The sequence below is a fragment of the Apus apus genome, chromosome 3 (assembly GCF_020740795.1).
Source record: "Apus apus isolate bApuApu2 chromosome 3, bApuApu2.pri.cur, whole genome shotgun sequence".
Taxonomy (NCBI): domain Eukaryota; kingdom Metazoa; phylum Chordata; class Aves; order Apodiformes; family Apodidae; genus Apus; species Apus apus.
In genome coordinates, this window is record NC_067284.1 from 44,868,487 (window position 1) to 44,888,844 (window position 20,358).

The window sequence follows — 20,358 nt, forward strand, 5'->3', positions numbered from 1 at the left end:
TTAATGTCAGCAGAATATTCAGCTTCTTAATGGCCACCTTCCTAGTAACCTGAACAAAGCTCTCTCATGAGCACTATTTATTTTAAACCCCCAGGCTTGATCTAATGCAAGCTGCCAGTCATGTGAGCAGAGATGAATGGGGTCTTTTCCAGATTCCAGACACAAGTCGTACATACTACAACAGCAGGGGTACTTTCCTAAGTTTCCAAGTTTGATGTCTGAACTGCACATGCAAAGAAAGTGCCTTTTCAAATCATGTACACACATTAAACACCATCCTTGGCTTACTATCAAGTATTAAGAGCAATTCTGGAAGACCACCTAATGCCCAGCCTGTAGACAACCACGAAAGAGCTTGCAGTTAGTAGTGACTTGTTTCTGTATCAACAGATCACCAGCAGAAGAACTGAAGGAGAAAACTGGAGTCAGTGAGTCCATCCCTGATAAACAGAAAAAAAAACGCTAAAACAATCACAACAGGAAAAAGGTAAAAGTGCAGGCACTCACGTTTTCTGTTAGCCTTGGCCTATGCAGAGAAGTTAACAAAAAGGGACTCAAAAAAGAGTCATGACATGCTCAAGTTTAGCTAAAGAATTAATGCAGATTAGTGAATTGCAAGAGAGCATACACAAGATTACCTGAAGATTTATTCAGCTGTGCGGAAAATACAGCAGTAGTTTTTTCCTTTTCTTTAAAAGAAGCAGCTTCTGGCTCAGCTTTCTTCTCAAAGGCTTCTGGTTTTACTACACTGACTCTCTCTTTTTCAGCAGATAAGGGTGAGGTATCTGTGGCCGGTAAGGACATCATGGATACTTCAGGCACTTCTCTGTCCACAGCCTCCAAGGACTTTTTCAAGACATTAGTATCTTCCTCAGTGTTTACTTCTACATTCTTTAAAGACAGATCACAGGGTAGCTCTGGGCAAGGCAACTGCCTCTTCTCACCTTTGATTGCCTTACTGACCTCTTCACTTTCATATTCACGCGTTACTTCTCTGACAGTGGCCTCTGCCACAAACTCAGGAGCAGTTTTAGGATGAGCTAACATCACAAAGTCTTCTTCAACTGGGGAAGACTCTGTGGATGAGAGTACTTTGTTGTCTCCCATTTTTGGTTCCATAGCAACAGATATATCAGCTGAATAAGCCATAGCACTGAGCTCTTCCATCTGAAGAGGAAACTTCTCTGCCTTGGCTATTTTTGTAGGTACTGGCTCAGGCGGCAGAGCAGCAACATTGGAAGAGTCCAGTTCAGGTTGGAAAGACTCCAGATAAGGCTTGCCTGTGGCAGCTACTGAGTCCATCAGTCGTTCCTCATGTTCATAATCAGTTACAATACTCTCAGTTGGTTTACTTTGTAAGATGAGAGATGAATCTTCGCTCACTTTCTCAGCATAGTCAGGTATCACCTGGCTATTAAACAAGTCAGATTTTCCAAACTGTGGAGACAGTTTTTCAATAAGTTCTTTGTGTTCGGGCACATCCTGAGAAACATGTTCTGTTACTGATGTCTTTGAATAATCTGTAAAGGATGGAGAAGCAGGTTCACCAGAGACCTTTGTTTCCTTAATTAAGTCACATGCAATAGATATATATGGAGCATCTACATCTTCAGGACTGGAGCTACTCTCATGCTCAGGTTTTTTAAACGCTAACACCTCTTTTCCTTCTTGAGCCTGTGTTAGTGGTACTTTGACTGCCTCTTGGTACAAGGGAGGTTCTTCAGGCTCTTCTTTTACATTCTCATAATTAGCAGTAGGAATAAATGTTTCTAATGGCGAAGCTTCGAGCTGCACAGCAGATGCTTCCACACCAGCAGTCCCAGTGCTCAGTGGGGCTTCCATAACAATATCTGGCAATATTGGTGATGGAGCAGCTTCTGACTCTTCAAATGAGGGACAGAGTTGTGTCACGGGTTTCAGAGTCTCTTGTACCGACTCGGAGGTTTGAACTAAATCAATCTTTGTTTCATAAGCAAGTTTTGTACATGCTGCATCATGCATTTCACTTTCATATGCTTCTTGTACTAGATCAGGAGTAAGACCTTCAGGCATATTTGATGCAGTGTCAGATGGCACTGTTGATACACTCTCTGGTTTAGCATAGTCAGCTTCCTGGCCTTCCTCCTTGCCAACTGCTCGAGTGCTAAAATCACCTTGTTCAGTGCTCGTCTGAGCTTTCATTTCTGCTATTTTTTTTTCATCATCGGTTCTATTTTCTGAAGTGCCTTCCTCTAGCGGAGAAAGAGATTTGACTTTGTTACCATCAGGACCTAGGGAGGATTCAAATTTAGTACAAGTGATGTAAGTCTGTGAAGGGTCTTTTACAGCTTCTGGGGTACTTGGGAAAGAGCGATCTTCAGCGCTGCCTTCACTCTCTCTCTCGTAATCCTTCTGCACATCCAGCTTACCTACATCGCATTTCTCATCTAAACTGCCTTCTAGTTTGCCATCTGTCTTACTTCCAACACTGCTCAGTCTCTGACTGGCACCTTTTATTTCCCATATTGGCTCAAATGGTTTGAAGTCTGCATATTCTTCCCTCCTGAGAGGGTCTTCTTTCAGTGCTCCTTTTTCATCATAATCACCACCTCTGTATTTGTCTTTGTTGTAGAAGAGGTCTTCCTCATTTTTCTCAAACAAATCTTGAGGACTTTCTGGAGACATCTTCAGCTGCTGTGCAAGCATTTTCTCCAGATTAGGTAATTCTTTAGGGCCCTCTAGCTGTGTTTCTTCTTTAGCTTTAGATAAAATGGCTGCTTCTGCTTTAGCAAATGGGGGTTCTGAGTATTTAATCTCTGAAATGTCTTTTTCATTTCCTTCTGCAAGAAATGGATTTCTTGCATTTTCCAGAGTTTCTTTATAAACCTCCCTTGCATTTTCTTTGTAAATGCCTCTTGCAGGTAATCCATCTGAGAGCGTATCAAAGGCTGCGTGCTCTTTAAAGGGATCAGCTGAGATAGGAGAGAAGGAGGGAAGAGAAGGAGCAGTATCAAGCGGGACTGCAGTAAAATCCTCTTGACCAAGCGACTTAGTGCTACCTGGCTGCTCCTGCAAGTCCATAACTTTTTCTGTGACCGTGGACAGAAAGGAAAGTTAGAGAATGCAAGTGCTCTTACAGTCAATGCAAACTTTCAAGACAGGTTCACATCATGTTAGTTATTAAGAGGTTCTTCCAAGTTCTATCACAAATACTATTAGCCATTAAAACAAAGTATCAGTTAAAGTATGCTATTCTATTTCACCTCTTCTAGCAGAGAAGTAATGCAAGACGCTAGAGAAGCAGCAACTTTATGCAGCGCAAAGATCACAGTAAAGCTGAAGATGCCAGACAAGTACAGCAGGCAATATTAACAAAGGGAGATAGGGAGGGTGGGGAGGAGGCAAGGGGAGAAGACAGAGACAGGGTACGTGTGTGTGCTTGTGCACAAACGTGCATGCCAGTAAGCAGTCTTTTTTTTTTTTGACACTTTAAATGGGGATTTGGTGGATGGCGTAGCTAACAAAAACCACTAAATAAATACTAGAGATACAAATTTTACTTATATACAATACTGCAGAAAGTTACTATGGATTAAATCTTTCTGCTAAATCTGTAAAGCAACTACGCTTTGATGTGTTAACCTGTTAATAGTATCATCTTCTCTCCTACATCAAGGGTCCAAGAATTCACAGATGGCTGTAGCATGTTTATAAAACAGCTTTGCACGTTAAAAGAAATAATAAATTAATTCTTATTAAAAACTTGAACAGATCAACTGAAACATGTGACAGAGGCTATTCTTGGACCCATGCTGACTTTTAGTAAAGGCAGACTAATTGGAAAGAGTTAATGAGATCAGAAATGCAGGATGTATTCAGACAAAGGTGAGCAGAAAGAACTTGCCTGCAGAGGAGTGCATCAGAGGCGCAGATGTAGCAGGAAGAGCAAAAAGGGTCTCATCTGAAAAACAAACAAATAACCTCAGCAGAAATAAAGGCTAGGTTGAAGAGGGGAGAAAGCACTCAAGTAGTCAACTCCCAGTAAATCAAACAGATCCAGAGCAAACAGGTACACCCACCGAGAACCACAGAACTAGACACAAGCTGGGTCATTTGGGAGAGGTCATACTCAGAATTGTCTGTTTACAGCAGGATCTTTACTGAGGCAGCTGAGGGATCTCCATCCTCCAAGCCAGGGACCACCTTAGGATAAAGATACACCAAAGTAGCTACTCTCTATTTTCATTCTCCAAACTTGTACACTACCCAGAAGCTACAGTGTCTCTCGCACAAGAAAAAACACCTGCCACTGGCTCCGACACACTGTCTTTAGCCAGCTCCCTTTGTCAGAGGGTCTCCTAACTCCAACTAATTTGTGTGAGAAGAGTAGTGATACGAGACTCAACCAAAAACTCTGAAGAATTAAAATTACTAGGGAAGCTTTGAAATTCCCCACGAACAGAGTGCTTATCAGGCATGCTGATACTGATCAAACTGAGAACAGTCATTTCTAGTCTACTCTAAATGACTGTACTATTTGCTTTATGTCTAACTATTTTTGTTATAATGTAGACAAGACTCCAAATTAAGGCATAACTTTTAAACCCTTCTTTGGCATTATCCAAGGAACATATTTTGCTTCAATGAATTTAACATTTCACAACACAATCCCAGCTCTCCAATTTCCATGCAAAGGACTAAGTAAATACAAGGAAGGACACCCTTCTCCGAAGCTGAGGAAGTCACCCTCCTTCACTTAACGCACCACAGAGAGAAGCTGGACAATCCCAGAGCTTCACATTGTGTATTATCTGAAATAAAAGCATACAACTATGACATTTTATTAAGCTACATGAAGCATTTAACCAAAAAAAAAATAATCTAGAAGCAGCAATACCAGGCAAATTGAAATCAGTCCTCCTCTGGATTTCTGTGTCAACAGCAGTATTTTTCCTCATGTCCATTGTGGCCTGTTGTCTTTATGTTAGTATGAAACCAGTAACTTTTAGGTAAACACATTTTACTCTGAAGACTGCACAAAGTTTTCAAATTAAGGCTGTGAAAGAGTATTTGCTGTTTACATCAAATGTATTAGCAGAGTGCGAAGTTAATTTAAATTAGATTTTGAATTTCCAGTACAGACATCAACAATCTTTAGTTTTGCTATTTGTCTGGACAAAATCAAGCAGTTAAAAAGAACTTACATTTTTTTTCCAATTAAAAAAAATAAAAATAGAAGCCATGGATTTTAAAAGATTAAAGACAAAAAGTGAGAAATACGGTAGACTCAGCAGCACAGCACATACATAATAATCCAGTAAAGAAAGGTATTAAGGTAATTTTTGTTTTGGCATTGAACCATGACTGTTTGCAAAAGCAATGCCACTTCAACATACTCGTGACTTGTCTGGATTACTCTGGATTAACTTAAAAGTAATCCCATCAGCAGTCTTCCAAACATCAAGTCTCCTCATAACATACATTTCCTGTCACAATATACAGCTGGGTTGGTTTTGTTTCACTGACCAATGTTATCTTCAAGCAATGTCTATAATTCACAAAACATAGCAAGATATTAGAAAACAGTAATAAAGTTGAGGAGTGTAGGATTCTGTATTCAGAAGCTTCCTCAACTCCTGCGGGGCCCAAAGGGATTTCTCTTCAGTTTTCTAGAAATTACATTTCCTATTAAGGACCACCAGAAACCTCAATTCCAAATTTAGAAGCCATCAAAGCAGTGTTACAGTTCAGTGGTGGCAAAGGCTTTTTAAGGACAAAAAACACAGTGGAGGACAACTCATCAATGCGGGACATTAAGTCGCAGAACTGCAACACTCATCTGTACACCAGGTATCACCATATGCCCTTTATTTCAGAAGATGCTTGACTCCTGTTGCCCTGGCTCACCAGAATCTCTGCAAGCAGACTGTTCCCAAGGGGCCCACCAACCCAGGAGACAAGCAAGCAAGTCACATCCTTTCGAGAGTGAAACAAGTTGTTTCAGTGAGAGCTCAGCTTGGGACTCATCAGTCCAACAGCTGCTCTATCTTGCTCAAAATGAGGTTTTTAGCAATAACATCAGAGGTTTTTCTTCAGTTTCTAGTGTGCCTGGTCCTTGAGGGTACTGCTGACCTTTAGATTTTAGGTCAGCAAGCCTCAGGGTTTGCACAACGAAGCAGCACACTTCCCTTTTCTCTCATGTTGATACTTGGACCAAGCAAGCAACATCTCTTGACCATAACTGTAGGACTGTGTCCCCCTCTGTGTGTACTGGGTGCTGATCCTGCTGAAAAACCTCATCACTTGCTGGTTGTAGTAGTGAAGACTCAGCATGAAGACAGAGACCCCAAACAGGCTGACAGAAAAGGATCTCAGAGGGAAACCAAGAACAAGTTAGCAGAGTGAGGGTGAAATAAAAGACAATCAGAGAAAGAAGATAAGAGTCCACTGGGTTAAGGAGGCAAAGAGGCAAACGCACAACAAGCCCCTGAAGGTGCAGTACATTTAGCCTCCATAAACAAACCACAATCTCTACCAAAAATTCTAGACTTAAAATCTTTTTATTAATACTTCCCAATCCCAGAAAGAGGTTGCAGTTTCTGGTGAGGAACACTGGTTTCAGGAGCATGAGCACTGATTTTTCAGTGCTCCATTAAGACAGCAGAATGCAGAAAACTCCTTCTCAGTTCTGGCTTCCATTTACTCAACACAGGAGCACACAATAGCTGTGCCAGTCACTGAGCTCTCAGGTTCTCTTAATGGAAAGATATTATGCCCACACCCAAACTTTATTTTCCACACATATCTGGACTGTGAAGTGATTACATAAAAGCAGTGTTTCCCAACCAGCCAAGGAGAACCACCCACTTTCCCTCCACCCACATCAGAATGGCATTTTTCCTGCTGAAAGGAAGATGATACAAGGACTTTTTCCTGCTGCAGGCCCTGTAAAACACCTCCAGGCAAGCAGGGAGAACAGAGTAGGACCTCTACAACTCCCACATCAGCATGAACCAACTATTCTCTTCAGACTGCAATTCAAATGACACGGTAAAAGCAATGGTGTTTTGTTCCAGCAATGACATTTGCACTGAGAAATCCTGACCTCCAACGCTGGAAGTAGAAACCTTTCAGAAACAGAACTCTATGGGTGTTTTGGTAGACAAAAAAAAATGTTGCATCTATCGGACTGTAGCCTGGCATACAGCAAGACTACCCAGGGTCAAAGACAAGGAGCCCACAAGCCACTTCAGCCAACACTTGCAGAGCACTCTAGAGAACGAGCTGCTGCTCCCCACCCATTGCTCCAGTGGTAGCTCTGGGTAACAGCTGACAACAAATGTAGTAAGTTTCGCAATAAACTACTACCTTTAGCAGAGTAACCTTATTTGTAAAAGAAGTGAAAGGACAACAGATCACTGAGGGAGGCTTTTCTTATTTGCATATCAACGGCAATAATTAAGTGATTGAACAAAGCAGTAGTACACTAGTACTAGAATCAAGTAAAAAAAAAAATCAGACTGTATTAAGCTCTAAACAAGATTATTTTCAAGTGAAGGTGCATATTCAAAACTCTTTTCCTGACCTATGAAAGGGGCATTTGCTACAGCAAATCTTCACCCAAAAATACAAGAAGTAATCTTCAGGTTTTACAAATCATAAGAAAACCCTAATTCAGTAAGAGAAATGCTCAGTTACTGTTTCCACCAGAAGACAGATTTTGTTTCATGAAATACAGAAGAACAACACCTCAGAATTAACACTAAACCTCCAGGTGAAAACAGTTTTTACTCCAATTTTATCTGTCAAAAATCTGTTAACAGTGAAGGTCAGTAACCTAATTGCAGCATGACAGTTCAGAGAGACAGACCCCCTATTTGTGAATGGTATTTCTTTATATTAGTGACTGAAGTAGTCCAACTGATGGTTTTTAAAGAGAACTTTGTGAACGGAACTCAAACTTGCCCAGGTGATCTTACAACATTCAGAAAAACACTAACATGATATTAAAACATACACACCCACACATCACCAAACCGATGACTGCTGACTAGCACACACTGATGTTTTTTGGGTTTTTTTTAACTATCCATGTATATTAACATGTCTCCCTAATGTGACAGGAAAAGCAATTAACTAAGTGATGCACAACATAAATAATTCTGATTGCATCCCTATTTTTAACCAAAAATACTCTGCAAACTTTACCTTGGCTTTTTGCAAATTAAAGACACCTTAAAAAAAAAACAAACCCAAAACCAAAACAAAACCACCAACAAGCAACCCTATAGCTTCTCTCATACTTTAAAACTTTCTATTATGGTTTCAACTAAAACATAAGCTCCAGTAAGAAACATATTTGTTTCAACTAAAAACCTGACACCAGCATGACAAAGAGGTGTCATTTTAAACTCTTCAGTTTTTCCTGATTGACTACCAACTACTGTTGTTATGAGATACTGTTATTACCAGCATAAAAATTAAATATCAAAGTTTTCAGATAAAAGGCAGAGATATTAACTGAGTTTTCCCAGACAGCTAAGAAAGAGAAAGTAAAGTTTGCTGCAAAGATTTTCCGAGAAAAACAGAAGAATATTTACAATGAAAAAAGTAGTAAACTGACAATTCCAAGAAAAGCCATTTATGAGAAAACTGCCTTTTTTTCCCCAGAACATACTTAGCAAAAGAAAGCACAGACTTAAGTCTAGTCACAAAAAACAAGACCTCAGCAAGAACGTGCTCTGTCCCTCGTTTGCTGGGTTTTTGGTAACTGATACACCCTTTCATCTGCTCTCATGTGACTCCCTCCAAGCACCAGCAGCAGGCCTGTTTATTGTTCTGATACTCTCCTGTATTTTTATGGATGAGCTCAGCATGGGAAAACAAAAAACAAAACCCTAAGTATTTTATTTTCTACATATAAACACTGAGTAAACTTCATCCTGATGCAGTTTAACTTTGGTAGGAGACTGTACTAGGCTGCTAGATGGCAGTTTCAGTCTTCAGAAAATAAAAAGCATTTCCTGGGTTAGTTTGCTTGGGAATGTATGCTATTCTTAAAACAAACTGAACAGTTGGCAAAAATAAAGTTTTTAAGAATTACCTTCACCTTTGCATGTTTAGAAAATGAGTAAAATGCCTAACAAGACAGGGACTGCTTTTCTCTTACAGAATACCACAATAGGACACTGATTTTGAAGGGCCTCTCTTGTAAATACAAATATTTGTAACAATAATAATAAAAAAAACAACAGTAGAATTAATACTCAAAAGAATGGCATCTGTGACATGACTTGTATGTAGTGTAAAAGTTACATTTGCAGCACTGCTTCTGGGGCAGGCAGGAAAGAGAAAGTGAGTGCTTCTTCAGAGCACCGAGTTGTTAACTTGTCCAGTGAAGGTTGCCTCAAGCAGCATTTCTGATCTCAAACCATTCTCTATGAAAAACACATGGGGTAACTACCTTGACATTTTACTCTTTAACAGATTCAAGAACTATAAAAGCCTCAAGGCTTTTGCAGAGCAATGCAGTACCCTCACGCTTCATCATCATAAAGAACTGCCATGTTGGATGTTGTTTTTTTTTCCTTGGCACATGTTGATATCAAATTATTATGAGTAAGCTGTTACCTCTTGGCATATAGTGTCAAACACAACACACCTGGCCATTTACAAAGTAATTAAAGTAGTTCAAGAAGAATCAAGTTCTTGGAAGCCTAATTTCCTACTGTGGAATAAACAAGAGTACACAACTTCATAAGAATTTCCTGAAAAAAGCAGCTACTTGCACAAACTCTACTTAAATCATCTCCTGTTATGATGCAATTGTTCTAAATGTGGTATTTCACCAAATACTTGAGCCATTTAAGATGAACATTGACTATTAATAGCATCTCTTCACATCATCAGATCAGGCTACGGAGCCACAGCAAGTAATTAAGGTTTTCTCATTTGGCTCTTTAGTTACATGTGTAAGTTTAAAAAGAGAAGTTTCCAGTTTAGGAAACTCAGACTGTAAACTACTTAGAAATCCTTGAGGAAAGTATACAAGCTGCTACAGAAAATGGAAAATGCTGAAGATTTACATGAAAACAGGAGCTCCATTTTTAACATCTTGAGGGGATCAGAGCTAGGATCACAGAAGGATCCCAGAGTTTTGATTATTAACAAGGGCAGCTGTAGGTCATCTCAGGTCTTCGTGAAAATTACTGCAAAGTAGTATCATGCATCAGCTGCAGAGCGAGTTGCACTATACTGCACAGCAGACTTCCCATTTCATGTTATTTGAAATAGATAAATAAAACAAGTTTAAAACAAGCATTTTGAACAATTATTGCTGCTTTAAATATCCTGTTTATAAAAACACAAGTCTCCAGCAAGAAGCAAGTGTTTTCTTGTTGTCCAAACACAAATCTATAACCAAACTGCTTTAAGCAAGTTGTTGTTTTGGGGTTTGTTTTTTTCCCAGTATTTTATTTACATGGTCCTACTCGTGGCAACTTTTCCTCTTTTGGAAAAATTATATTTGAGGTGAGTTGCTCAGCAATGTAGATAAAATGTGCAATGACAAAGGTAAGGTATATGCCATTTCATTTTTGTTTTCACTCTGTAGCTGATCAGAAGACAGACAATATCACTGATGTGCAATATCCAACTGCAAACAGAAGCAAGAACAGACGGACAAGGAAGATACATTAATTCTGGCTCTATTCCAATTCCTTCCATTCCAATTCCAAGATTGCCAAACTAAATACCCACTATACAAGGGTGGTTTTAAAAGACCATTAAATACTTCAGACAAAACTGGTGGCCCCACATCACTCTTGCAACCAAACGTTTTGATCAGTAACACTATGGACAGGATCCAAGCAGCATTTCAGAGGTGGTTTTATAGTGCCACTTCCTATTAAATGACCCTCATCCATATGAGCATCACTGTCTTCTCAGAGAAGGGGCAGAATTTTATCTGGCATATTTTGTTATTAAAAGTAAACAAACAAGCAAAAGAAGAAAAAAGTCACTCAGCCCCAAAGAAACTTCTCATTATTCTTAAACCAATTATAAGAAAAGAACAAGGAATTCCAAGGAACAAGATGCACATAGCTATCACAGACCCACAGTCCACAGAGGCTCACCATGAGGAAAGTTACGTCCTCTGAAGAACAAAGATAAACTTCTCGGCTTCTGAGCATAAACAAAGCTCAGGGACCAGTAAGTGATACACAAGAAGTGGCTGTGCCTTCTCCCCCACATGTATCAACTTAATTAATCATATAAATTATGCCTTCTTACAGGATAAGCTTTAGGTGGTGGGTAAATACCTCCCTTTATTAACATCAGATGGCCACAGGAATCAACTTCACTGCTCACAGCCCATCTCTGGCTTGAAATACCCACTTCACAACCACTCCTATATTTAATATATAAATCATAAATATATTTAGTAGCAAAGCTTAGAATTAACCTAGAATTATTTCAGATACGAATATTCACAGATCCAGTATTTATAGTCACCAATTTAAAAATTAATACATTTAATTAAAAAAAGCCGAAAGAAACAATCTAGCCAATTGTAAACACATGTCCAGCTACACAGGGCTTTGGAGAGAAATATTCAGTCTTTGGCAATACTTGTAACAAAAAAAAAAAAAATCACTACAGAATGCCTCTAAAACTAAACTCTGTCTTAATGCCCAGACTCTTCAACCATATGTTGAAGCAACAGAGAAATTTGGGTTCTGGCAGTGCCACAAAGCAGAAAAATATAATCATTATACCAGAAGTTATTGAAATGCAAGAGGTCTAAAAAAACATGCAAATCCTATGATTACACAGACATTATCCAATTTAATTTTGGAGATTACACCAATCGTAAGATTCTCTTTCACCAATTTATACAGATGGAATTTTTCCGATTTCCCCACAATTAAACAAATTAAGTAGTATTTAGATTAGCAACTTCATCATTGCAGAAGAATAGATTTATTAGCTAAATTAATCTTTAAAGAATGGAGATGCTACTGATTCAGCATCTGTTCCCAACACATTACCTTGCATGACAAGCCTCTGACATAAGAGCTTATAGTCTGCAAAATAAAAACAGAGTGATGTGTAAGATATCTTCATCTCAAAAGAGGGAAAAAGAATATAGACATTCATCAGAGGGTTCACTACAGCCATTAGCATTTTTATAAGAACATATTTTAATGCAATTAATAAAGCAGTGTAAAGATGACCCACACTGTCCGGGTATCCTCCTCATCAACAAAGATAATCAGATATCAAGATACACTGTGCTTCTGGGTTGTGCCAGATTTTGATCAAAACAGGTTTTAGGTCTCCAGTTTTATGACATAATTCACACACACGGGATTTTATAATCTAACCTAACCTTTTACAGAAAACTTGCATTTAAAACCTTAGAAATTCATCCTTTCGAACAGCATTTCCAAGGCTGAAGGCCTGAATACTTGAAGACCTGGCTGAAGACCAAGAAAGCAGCTACCTTTCTTCTACCACTACCACATACATTTTTCTGCTTCCTCCAGATCTCATTTGTTCCTTTCAGTTCTGCAGCTACAACCTGCTTTTGAAGGCCTCACACGTGTTCTTACATCTGTTTTGTTTTTTATTTGGCATTAATTTCCTTATCACACAGAGGACAGAGATGGACAGGCATTAAGGAATTTTATTCTTCTGTCAGAAAAGGCAAAATAACAGAGTTTAAAAAAAACTGTCACAAACCACTAACTACTGGATCTTGACGTTAGACCAACAGCATCTAATAGACTGAGAACATTTTTAATTGGCAACAGAAAAGTTTATATTTATCTCAGTCTTGTGTCTTATTTAAAGACGTCTCAATTAACATATTCTTCATAGCCAATTAAGTTGATGATGTGATTGCTCTGTTCATTAAAAAGCTGCAAGTAAAAGTTCACAGTACATTCCTAAGACATAAAGCAAGCCTTCCAGTAAAACTAGGGCAAGTCAACCCGGTATTCCTAACACTGCTACATGGAGAGCAAGGTGGAAATAAAAGTATTATTTCTTTATACATCAGAAAGCAGCAAATCCATTAAAAACCATGAGGAAGCACAGTAATTAAAAAAAATCTCTAACTTAAAATCTTCATATTTTGACAGCTACAGTAAGCAGCAGATTGATTATTTCCACTTGAAAGATAAAAACATTCTACTGAGATAATTTTATTTTCTCAGACTTCGAGAATATTAATAAGCCCATTATTTTATTGCTATTGTAATTGTTCTTATTGATGGAAATACCAATTAAAAAAGCTGTCCACCAAGCATGTCATATGGCCAGTATTCCAGTAATCTCAGTGCTAGCTGTACTGTGCTGCCCTAAAACCAGTCTTAATAAGTAGAAAACATTATGCAGTATTTTCAAAGCATAACAAGTTATTTCTATTTCAGATCATAAAACAAGAAATAAAAAATAAAAACCATAAAAAACATACTCAACTGTTCTACTTAGGTCTCTCAGCTCACTATTTTTTACTTGATAATAATAGCTTTTCTTCACTCATTTCTACTGCAGCTTGTTGCTTTACATTTTCCAGCCAGCAAAAGACCAATAACAATTTCCTTGCTTACAAAGTATCTAGAACCCAAAGGACATTTTCGGATTGAACTGTGCATTGCTAATTTTTGTATCTTAATTTCATAGTTACTATAGTAACACACCAGCTCAAAAAAAGGAGACTTATTTAATTCAAAATATTAGCAGAAAACAAAGAAACATAACTCAGGCACACCAAGACGTGCCTCAAGTTGCTGGTTAACTGTCCTTTGTTATTCTAATACCTTCCCAGCACACAAAGCTGGTGACAACCACCAAGCAGCTGGGTGTGGCAAAATGGACACTGGAACAGGCAAAGCCACAAGCCTTCCTCAAAAAGGGGTGGCCAGCAACAAAGCCCCCACAGAATTCTAGCAGCATGGGAAAACTGGTCTCCAGGGTTAGAATAATTACAGCTGTGTGCCTTCTGTCAAGCAGTAAGGCTCCCAGACCGAGTGCTCTCCAAAATCCTCATCCTCCCCCATCTTGGGTACTGGAGGAGGAGCAAGGAACAGTGAAAACACCCTCACAATACACCAACCAAAAAGTTACACTAGAAAAACGCATGACAAGTTACTGAAATAACACAAGATGCATCTGCAAGCCACCTAGAAATAATATTTTGTCCAATCACAGATCTACTTTTAAGATTGCCCTTTCACCATGCCAGCTGCTAACAAACCACAGCTTCTTCACCCCTTGTGAGCTGCGAAGTTTGAGTCTCCTGACCATGGGCCTTTATATGCCAAGGACCACTCATTTCTAACCCATCTCTAGATCAGTTGTTGCAAAAGGATTTCACACTTCCCTACCAACTTTGTACCCATCAGCAGGGGAAATGAGAGGCTTGAGTGTTGTCCTCAATTTACAGGAGTGCTCCAAGTGGCAATCTATGAGAAAATGGTTCAGTGGTAATGCAGCAGGGTGGACAAGACAGCCCTCGCTTTGCACACTTCCTTAAGTATGGATGGGGAGGAAATGGGAAAAAAAGGGAAAAATAAACACAGTAGTTCTTCATTGTCTCCTAACTTGTGGTTTTAGGATTTCATCTTCAAGGGGAAAACTCCCAATGCAATTCAAAACTTCCCTGAGGGCTACATCATTATATGGGTAGGTGGAGGCTGTGCGGTTTTGTCCTGGAAAGCAAGTTAAAGGACACAAACACAAAGCAAATATATTATCAAATTTGGCAGGACTCTCCTTGCACATACCTCTGGTTAACAGAAGAAACAGCTGTCTGGCTGTAGAAACTCTTATACCAGCTGAATCACAGAAGCAGCACTGTGCTAGACATAGCACATGCATACAACAATAAATAAAACCAAATAAATAAAACCATCCCTTGTTGAATCAACCTAAATGGGAACACAAAATGTGAAAATGAAGACATTAGCTTTACTAACACCAGTCAAATTGCTAGTTACTCTGCTCCTCATATGTCACTATAATGGAAAATGGGCAATAGAGGAAAAAAAAAACAACCAACCAAACACATTCTACCTTTGGTATACTTGGGTATGTATCAGTATATACCTAGGTAAGTATCCCTTACAGCTTTACTGACTATATTTGGGAGGGTGGAAGAACAAAGAGTCTTGCACCTCAAAGAAACACACTGAAGATGGATGGGAACATACTTTAATAAATGAAGAGTGCAAATGAAAGTCGTCAACGGTAGCATTCAAGGACAGCTATGTTTTTTTCCACATCATGCTGCATTCTGTCCTTAAAATCCATACAACTCCTCTGTATGAGTCTGCATACATAGCAGCATACCAGAAAACTCAGCAACATGGAAAAAAAATCTCAGGAGCTTATACGCTGCCTTAGAATTTGTATAAAATGCAAATTACAGGATCTGTACATCCCCACCACACGATGAAAGCACAGTGAGCAGAAGCAGATATAGATCAGTCTGTTTAATGACCACCTACTACTGCAGCTGGAGTCAGCTTGGTGAGAGTGAGAACAGTTTCTGTGCTCCTGGTACAGCTTGGGGCATCCCAGCTGACCTCTTCGTGACACTGTCTGGCATGTAAGCAAACTGCTTATGAAACCTCTCCTCAACATTGATGAGCTAAAGCCAAGTCCTATAAAACCAAATGGAAAAAGAAGACTAATTAATAAACTGGCCTCTCAGAACATTTGCATGTGTACTGAACTGTGGCTGAGTTGCAGGCAACTGACATGCGAGGAGGCATCTTCATTCACTTGGGATGCTGGTCTGCGGCCAGCCTGGTGGGTTTACTTTATAGGTTACTTCTAAGAGCATGGTTTAACTTCAGATCACAACAGCTTCTTCCAGAAAAGTGCCATATAGCCTGCCTTTATAAGCAGCAGTGCATGCTGCTGGGATTTAGGGCTTTAAAGATGGAACGCACTATCTTCTCATTGTATTTTACTGGTTAGTCTTACTTTGGACATCTAGCAAGAAAAGAAAAAAGTGCATTACTTTTACCATGCACAAATACATCAAATTTACTTTTCTTTGCCCTGTATAGAAATTTAGATAATCAAAATACTTCAGTAGCAATCTTTCAGGAGGAAATGCAGTTTTTGCTACCTACATAACAGTGAGTAGCAAAAGGAAAAAAAAAACAAAGTGTCCAGGAGAAGTACATGTTTTACTGCAGTCCTCTTGCTTGTTTTCTTCTCCACCAAATATTTATGTTAGCTCTTAAGAAGGTAGGCTGCTGATACACAGCCAGAGACTTGTACTACATATAATTATGTCAGTTTCTTATAACAACGATACTGAATACACTTAAGTATATAACTAATAGCAATTACAAATATTTACTTTTTAAACACCTCCAGATACATAAATAATACATTATAATGAGCCATCAAGTAGCCCCTACATTTTCTCTGCTGTTACAGTGACAAAAAGCAGCACCATGGCCTATTGTTGCAAATAAAAGAATCCTACTATTCTTCACATCCTTGCTACATGCAATGCTTTCTCCTTCCCTTGGAAACAGAATTTCAAAGTTCTTAGCCTCAAATCCACACTAAATCAACACCTAAGTTTTCAAAATTTTTATAGTGTGATCTGCATTTCTACACTTATACCTTAAACTTCTAAAATAAATAAAACCTTAACCCTCCAGAAGTGAAGGAACCATGCCAGACACGGGTCTGTCTGTGCCACAGTTACCCTGTCACAAGTTGTGGCCATCAGTTGGATTTTGCCATTTCACAGCAGGACTGAAAGTGGACTAATCTGAACCCAAGCTCTGTATTTTGACTGAGATAGTTTGAACACTAACTGCTAGATGCAAAAATAAAAAAACCCTTCATATCTAAATGGATACTTAACAGCTCAAAAAGAAGTACTCTTGCATCTGAGAGGACCGAAGTAATCATGACATAACTAGACAATGCTTTTATCAAAACAATTTTCTCATCTAGTAGGTTCAAGTAATTAAAATACAGCCTACGATATTCCCATCGTTAGATGAGCATTATGTTTTACAACATCTTGTCTTAGGAAACCTGGCCTCCCAAAGATGCCCGTTCTCATTTCAGAGCTCTAAATTAAATAATAATTGATAAATTATGTCCCCTCCAATTAAGTCTTAGAAAAGACCTCTAGCAACACTCCTCAGCTACACTACCCAATTCTCTCAGTTAGGTCTCCTCTACTCTAATGAAGAAGATGCATTTCAGATATTGCTGTGCTCTTTGCCTTATCCTTCAGAGGTCAGGGAGTAGCAAAACAAATCAGCCCTAGAAATCACACTTTTATCTCTATTTTTCCAAGCAATGGCAAGATTTGGTTAGTCCTATTCCTTCCATTCTGTTCTGTTCAAACCTTCCACAGCTCCGCTGAAAGAACTTGCTGAGAAAAATATCTGTTCATCCATCATGCAGGATCCCTCATCTTCCATCTGTTGCAAGCTTTTTTTGTTATCTGTCCTCCAAATGGTGGAAATAATCATAATAAAAAAATCTCCTTGGCGTGTTACTACACAGAGAGCTACCAGAACCACAAAACAGCAGGCTTCATGAACAACAACAGCACACCTAACCATGAAGTCATGACACATGAACTAACCATAAAGTCTTGTCACACGCACAAATATGTTGTGAACCTGTTCGCCCAACAAAATTCAGGTTGAACAAAGGGCCTTTTTTTTTTTTTTGTCATTGTTCCAGGTACTTTTCTTCTTTTAATTACATCTTTAGTATCGCCCTCAGCCATACCATGACATCGAGTTATATCTGAGATCCTACATCTTTAAAACATACACGACATACCGACACAGCAACAGCAAAGGCTGCACCATCGTTTATTCCTTTTCACCCTTTTAGTGACCTCGGGTGAGGTTCTGTCTTCTGCCCTAAGCGAAGGCTGAGCCGCGGCGGGAGCGCAGCCCGCACGCAACACACCAGCCACGCCGGGCCGGCTCCCGGCTCAGAGCTGGCGAGAAGGGAAGCCGGGCGGCGCCGGGCAGCGCCCCGGGGGGCGGGCACGCCCTCCAGCACCGCAGCTCGGAACCGGGGGTGCCCCGACACGGCGGGACCACGCTCCCCTCGCTCAGACCAGCCCCCGGTGACCGCTGCGGCCACCCCCCCCCCAAGGCACGCGCAGGACAGGACGGGAGGGTGGCATTTTCCTCCCGGCACCGCCACACCCGGGGCACCCAGCAGCCCTTCCAGCTGCCGCGCACGCTGCGCCAGTCGACATTCCCTCTCGGGGTTTCAGAGGGAATGTCGGGGAGCGGCGTTCCCCTCGGCAGGCAGCTGCCCCGGGCCCTGCCGGCCCGCCCAGCCCTTCACCTTCCCCCCCAGCTCCCTCCGGCAGGCGCTGCTCCTTCATTCCTCTCCCTCACCCCTCCCAGCCAGGGGATTTGTTTAAAATAAGTACGATTACAGCGACCTGCGTTCCCCTCCTCCCCCACGGCCGCCCGCCGCAGGGCTGTCCGCCGCGCCCCACGCCCAGCCCCGCGCCCCGCCCTGGGGGGCGAGCCGCACCCGGGGGCCCGGGATGCTGCGATGCGGGGCCGGAAAAGCAGCGGCTTCACCCGCGGGGTGGGTGAAGGGTCCCCCCGGCCTCACCTCCGGCCCTGCCCCCGGCGAGGCGGCGGTTGCCAGGCGGCGGCCTCGCCCCGGGCGGCCCGCGGGCCCGGCGGCGCTAACCCCCTCCCGCCATTACACCGAGGAGCGAAGGAGGGAAAGAGCAGAAATCAATCAAACAAACGAAAAGATATTAAAAAGAAAGGGCGGCGGGGGGAGGAGCGGGGGAGGGGGGGAAGGGAGCCCTTGTTCCCCGCATGAGCTGGAGCGGGGCCGCGCCCCGGCGCGACGGAGGGGCGGGAGCGATGCCGCAGGAGGCGGCCGAGGGCCGGCAGACAAAGGGAGTCTCCCGGCGGGGCAGCGGGGGAGCCGGAGCCAGGGCGGCTGGGGCGGGGGCGCCCGGCCGCGCTGCCCCCCGGCGCCCTTCCCGGCCCTGGGGCGGAGGCACTCACCGGCAGAGCCGGAGGAGGACCCCCTCCTCCGGGGGGCGGCGGCGGGCTCGGGCTTGGACGGCTGGGGCTGAGCGGGGGCCGAGGGCTGCTCCTGCGCGGGGGACGGCGTGGTGGCGGAGGAGGAGGAGGAGGAGGAGACGGCTCCCGGGGGGCTCCAGCCGGGCTGCGGGGGCTCCGGAGCGGCGGGGCGGGGCGGCTCGGCGGGGCCGCCGAGGTCCAGCAGCTGCGGCGGCCGCTCCTGCAGGGCTGCGGCCACGGGCGCCGCGGCGGGCTTCCTCTCCATCACCTCCAGCTGCTCGTCGAAGTCTTCGTCCTCGTCTTCTTCCTCCTCCTCTTCCTCCTCCTCCTCCTCCTTCTCGTCGTCGAGCACAAACTGGTAGTTAAACTGGGGCTGCTGGGGCCGCGCCGGCCCGGAGGTGGAGGTGGAGGAGGAGACCAGGGGCAACTGGTCCAGCTCGTCCATGGTGCCTGGAGCGGGCGGAACAATGAGTTGCTGCGCGGCGCTGGGGCTGGGGCTGTGCCGGCTGCGGGGGCAGGGCGAGGGCTGCGCTGCCGCTGCGGGCCCGGGCTCCACGCCCTGGTGAGTCACGGCTGGGGGAGGCGGCGGGCGCGGCAGGGAGCACCGCCCCGCCCCCCCCGCGAGCGGCGGCGGGGACAGCCAATAGGCGCGGGAGCCGCGCGCCGAGCGGCCAATGGGGAGCGGGGCTGGGCGCGGCCGCCTCATGAATATGCAGCAGGAGGGCGGGACGAGCGGGGTGGCGAAGCGGGAGGGAGAAGTCGGGTAAAGTTCAGCGCGCAGAGCGCGGGGTGGGGCGGGGGTGGCCGCGGGGTTCGGGGCCCGGCCCCACCTGCCCACCGCCCCTGCGGGATGGGCCTGTGGGGGGGAAGCCCGCAGCTCCCCTCCCCCGCGTCGATGGGGCGGCTGCTCCTACCCTTGGTGTGAGCGGAGGGTCCCCGCGCCGCGGGGAGGCGGGTGAGGAGCCTTCCCCAGCCCGCTCCCTCTGCTCGGGCATCCCGGAGGTCGGCGCGGGCAGGGACATCCCCCCTCCCGGGGCGGGAAGCGGGGCCGGTCAGCGCCGCTCTCCGGGAGGAATGGCTGTGGTGACCGCAACACGGCGCAGGAAACTTCCCGTGTCTGGAGAAAAAAAACAAGAGGAGGCGTTTTCAGAATAGGCACGCTTGTTTAACCACTGGTCTGAGTTGAAGCCAGCCATCCGAACAGATCTAACCATCTGTTTAAAACTTGAATTGGGATCCATGCAGCTTGTGCAGGGAGAAAAAAAAATAATAATAATTAAAAATGGCAGCTTGTTCCCAAAGCAAAGAT

The 20,358-nt window shown here is 43.0% G+C and overlaps 1 protein-coding gene across 2 annotated transcripts in view; it reads right to left on the reverse strand.

Moving 5' to 3' along the window:
* The window catches only part of RTN4 (reticulon 4), a 45,477-nt gene extending 25,905 nt beyond the window's left edge, over positions 1–19,572 (reverse strand). The window contains exons 1-3 of one of the 2 annotated variants that reach the window (XM_051616065.1): positions 19,032–19,572; positions 3,884–3,940; positions 639–3,068 (exon numbers count right to left, since the gene is read on the reverse strand). In XM_051616065.1, the coding sequence (XP_051472025.1) occupies positions 639–3,068; positions 3,884–3,940; positions 19,032–19,494 (2,950 nt within the window). In that variant the 5' untranslated portion in view covers positions 19,495–19,572. The remainder of the gene's footprint in view (positions 1–638; positions 3,069–3,883; positions 3,941–19,031) is intronic. The other variant, XM_051616066.1, reaches the window with a different exon arrangement.
* Between the last annotated feature and the right edge of the window lie 786 nt (positions 19,573–20,358).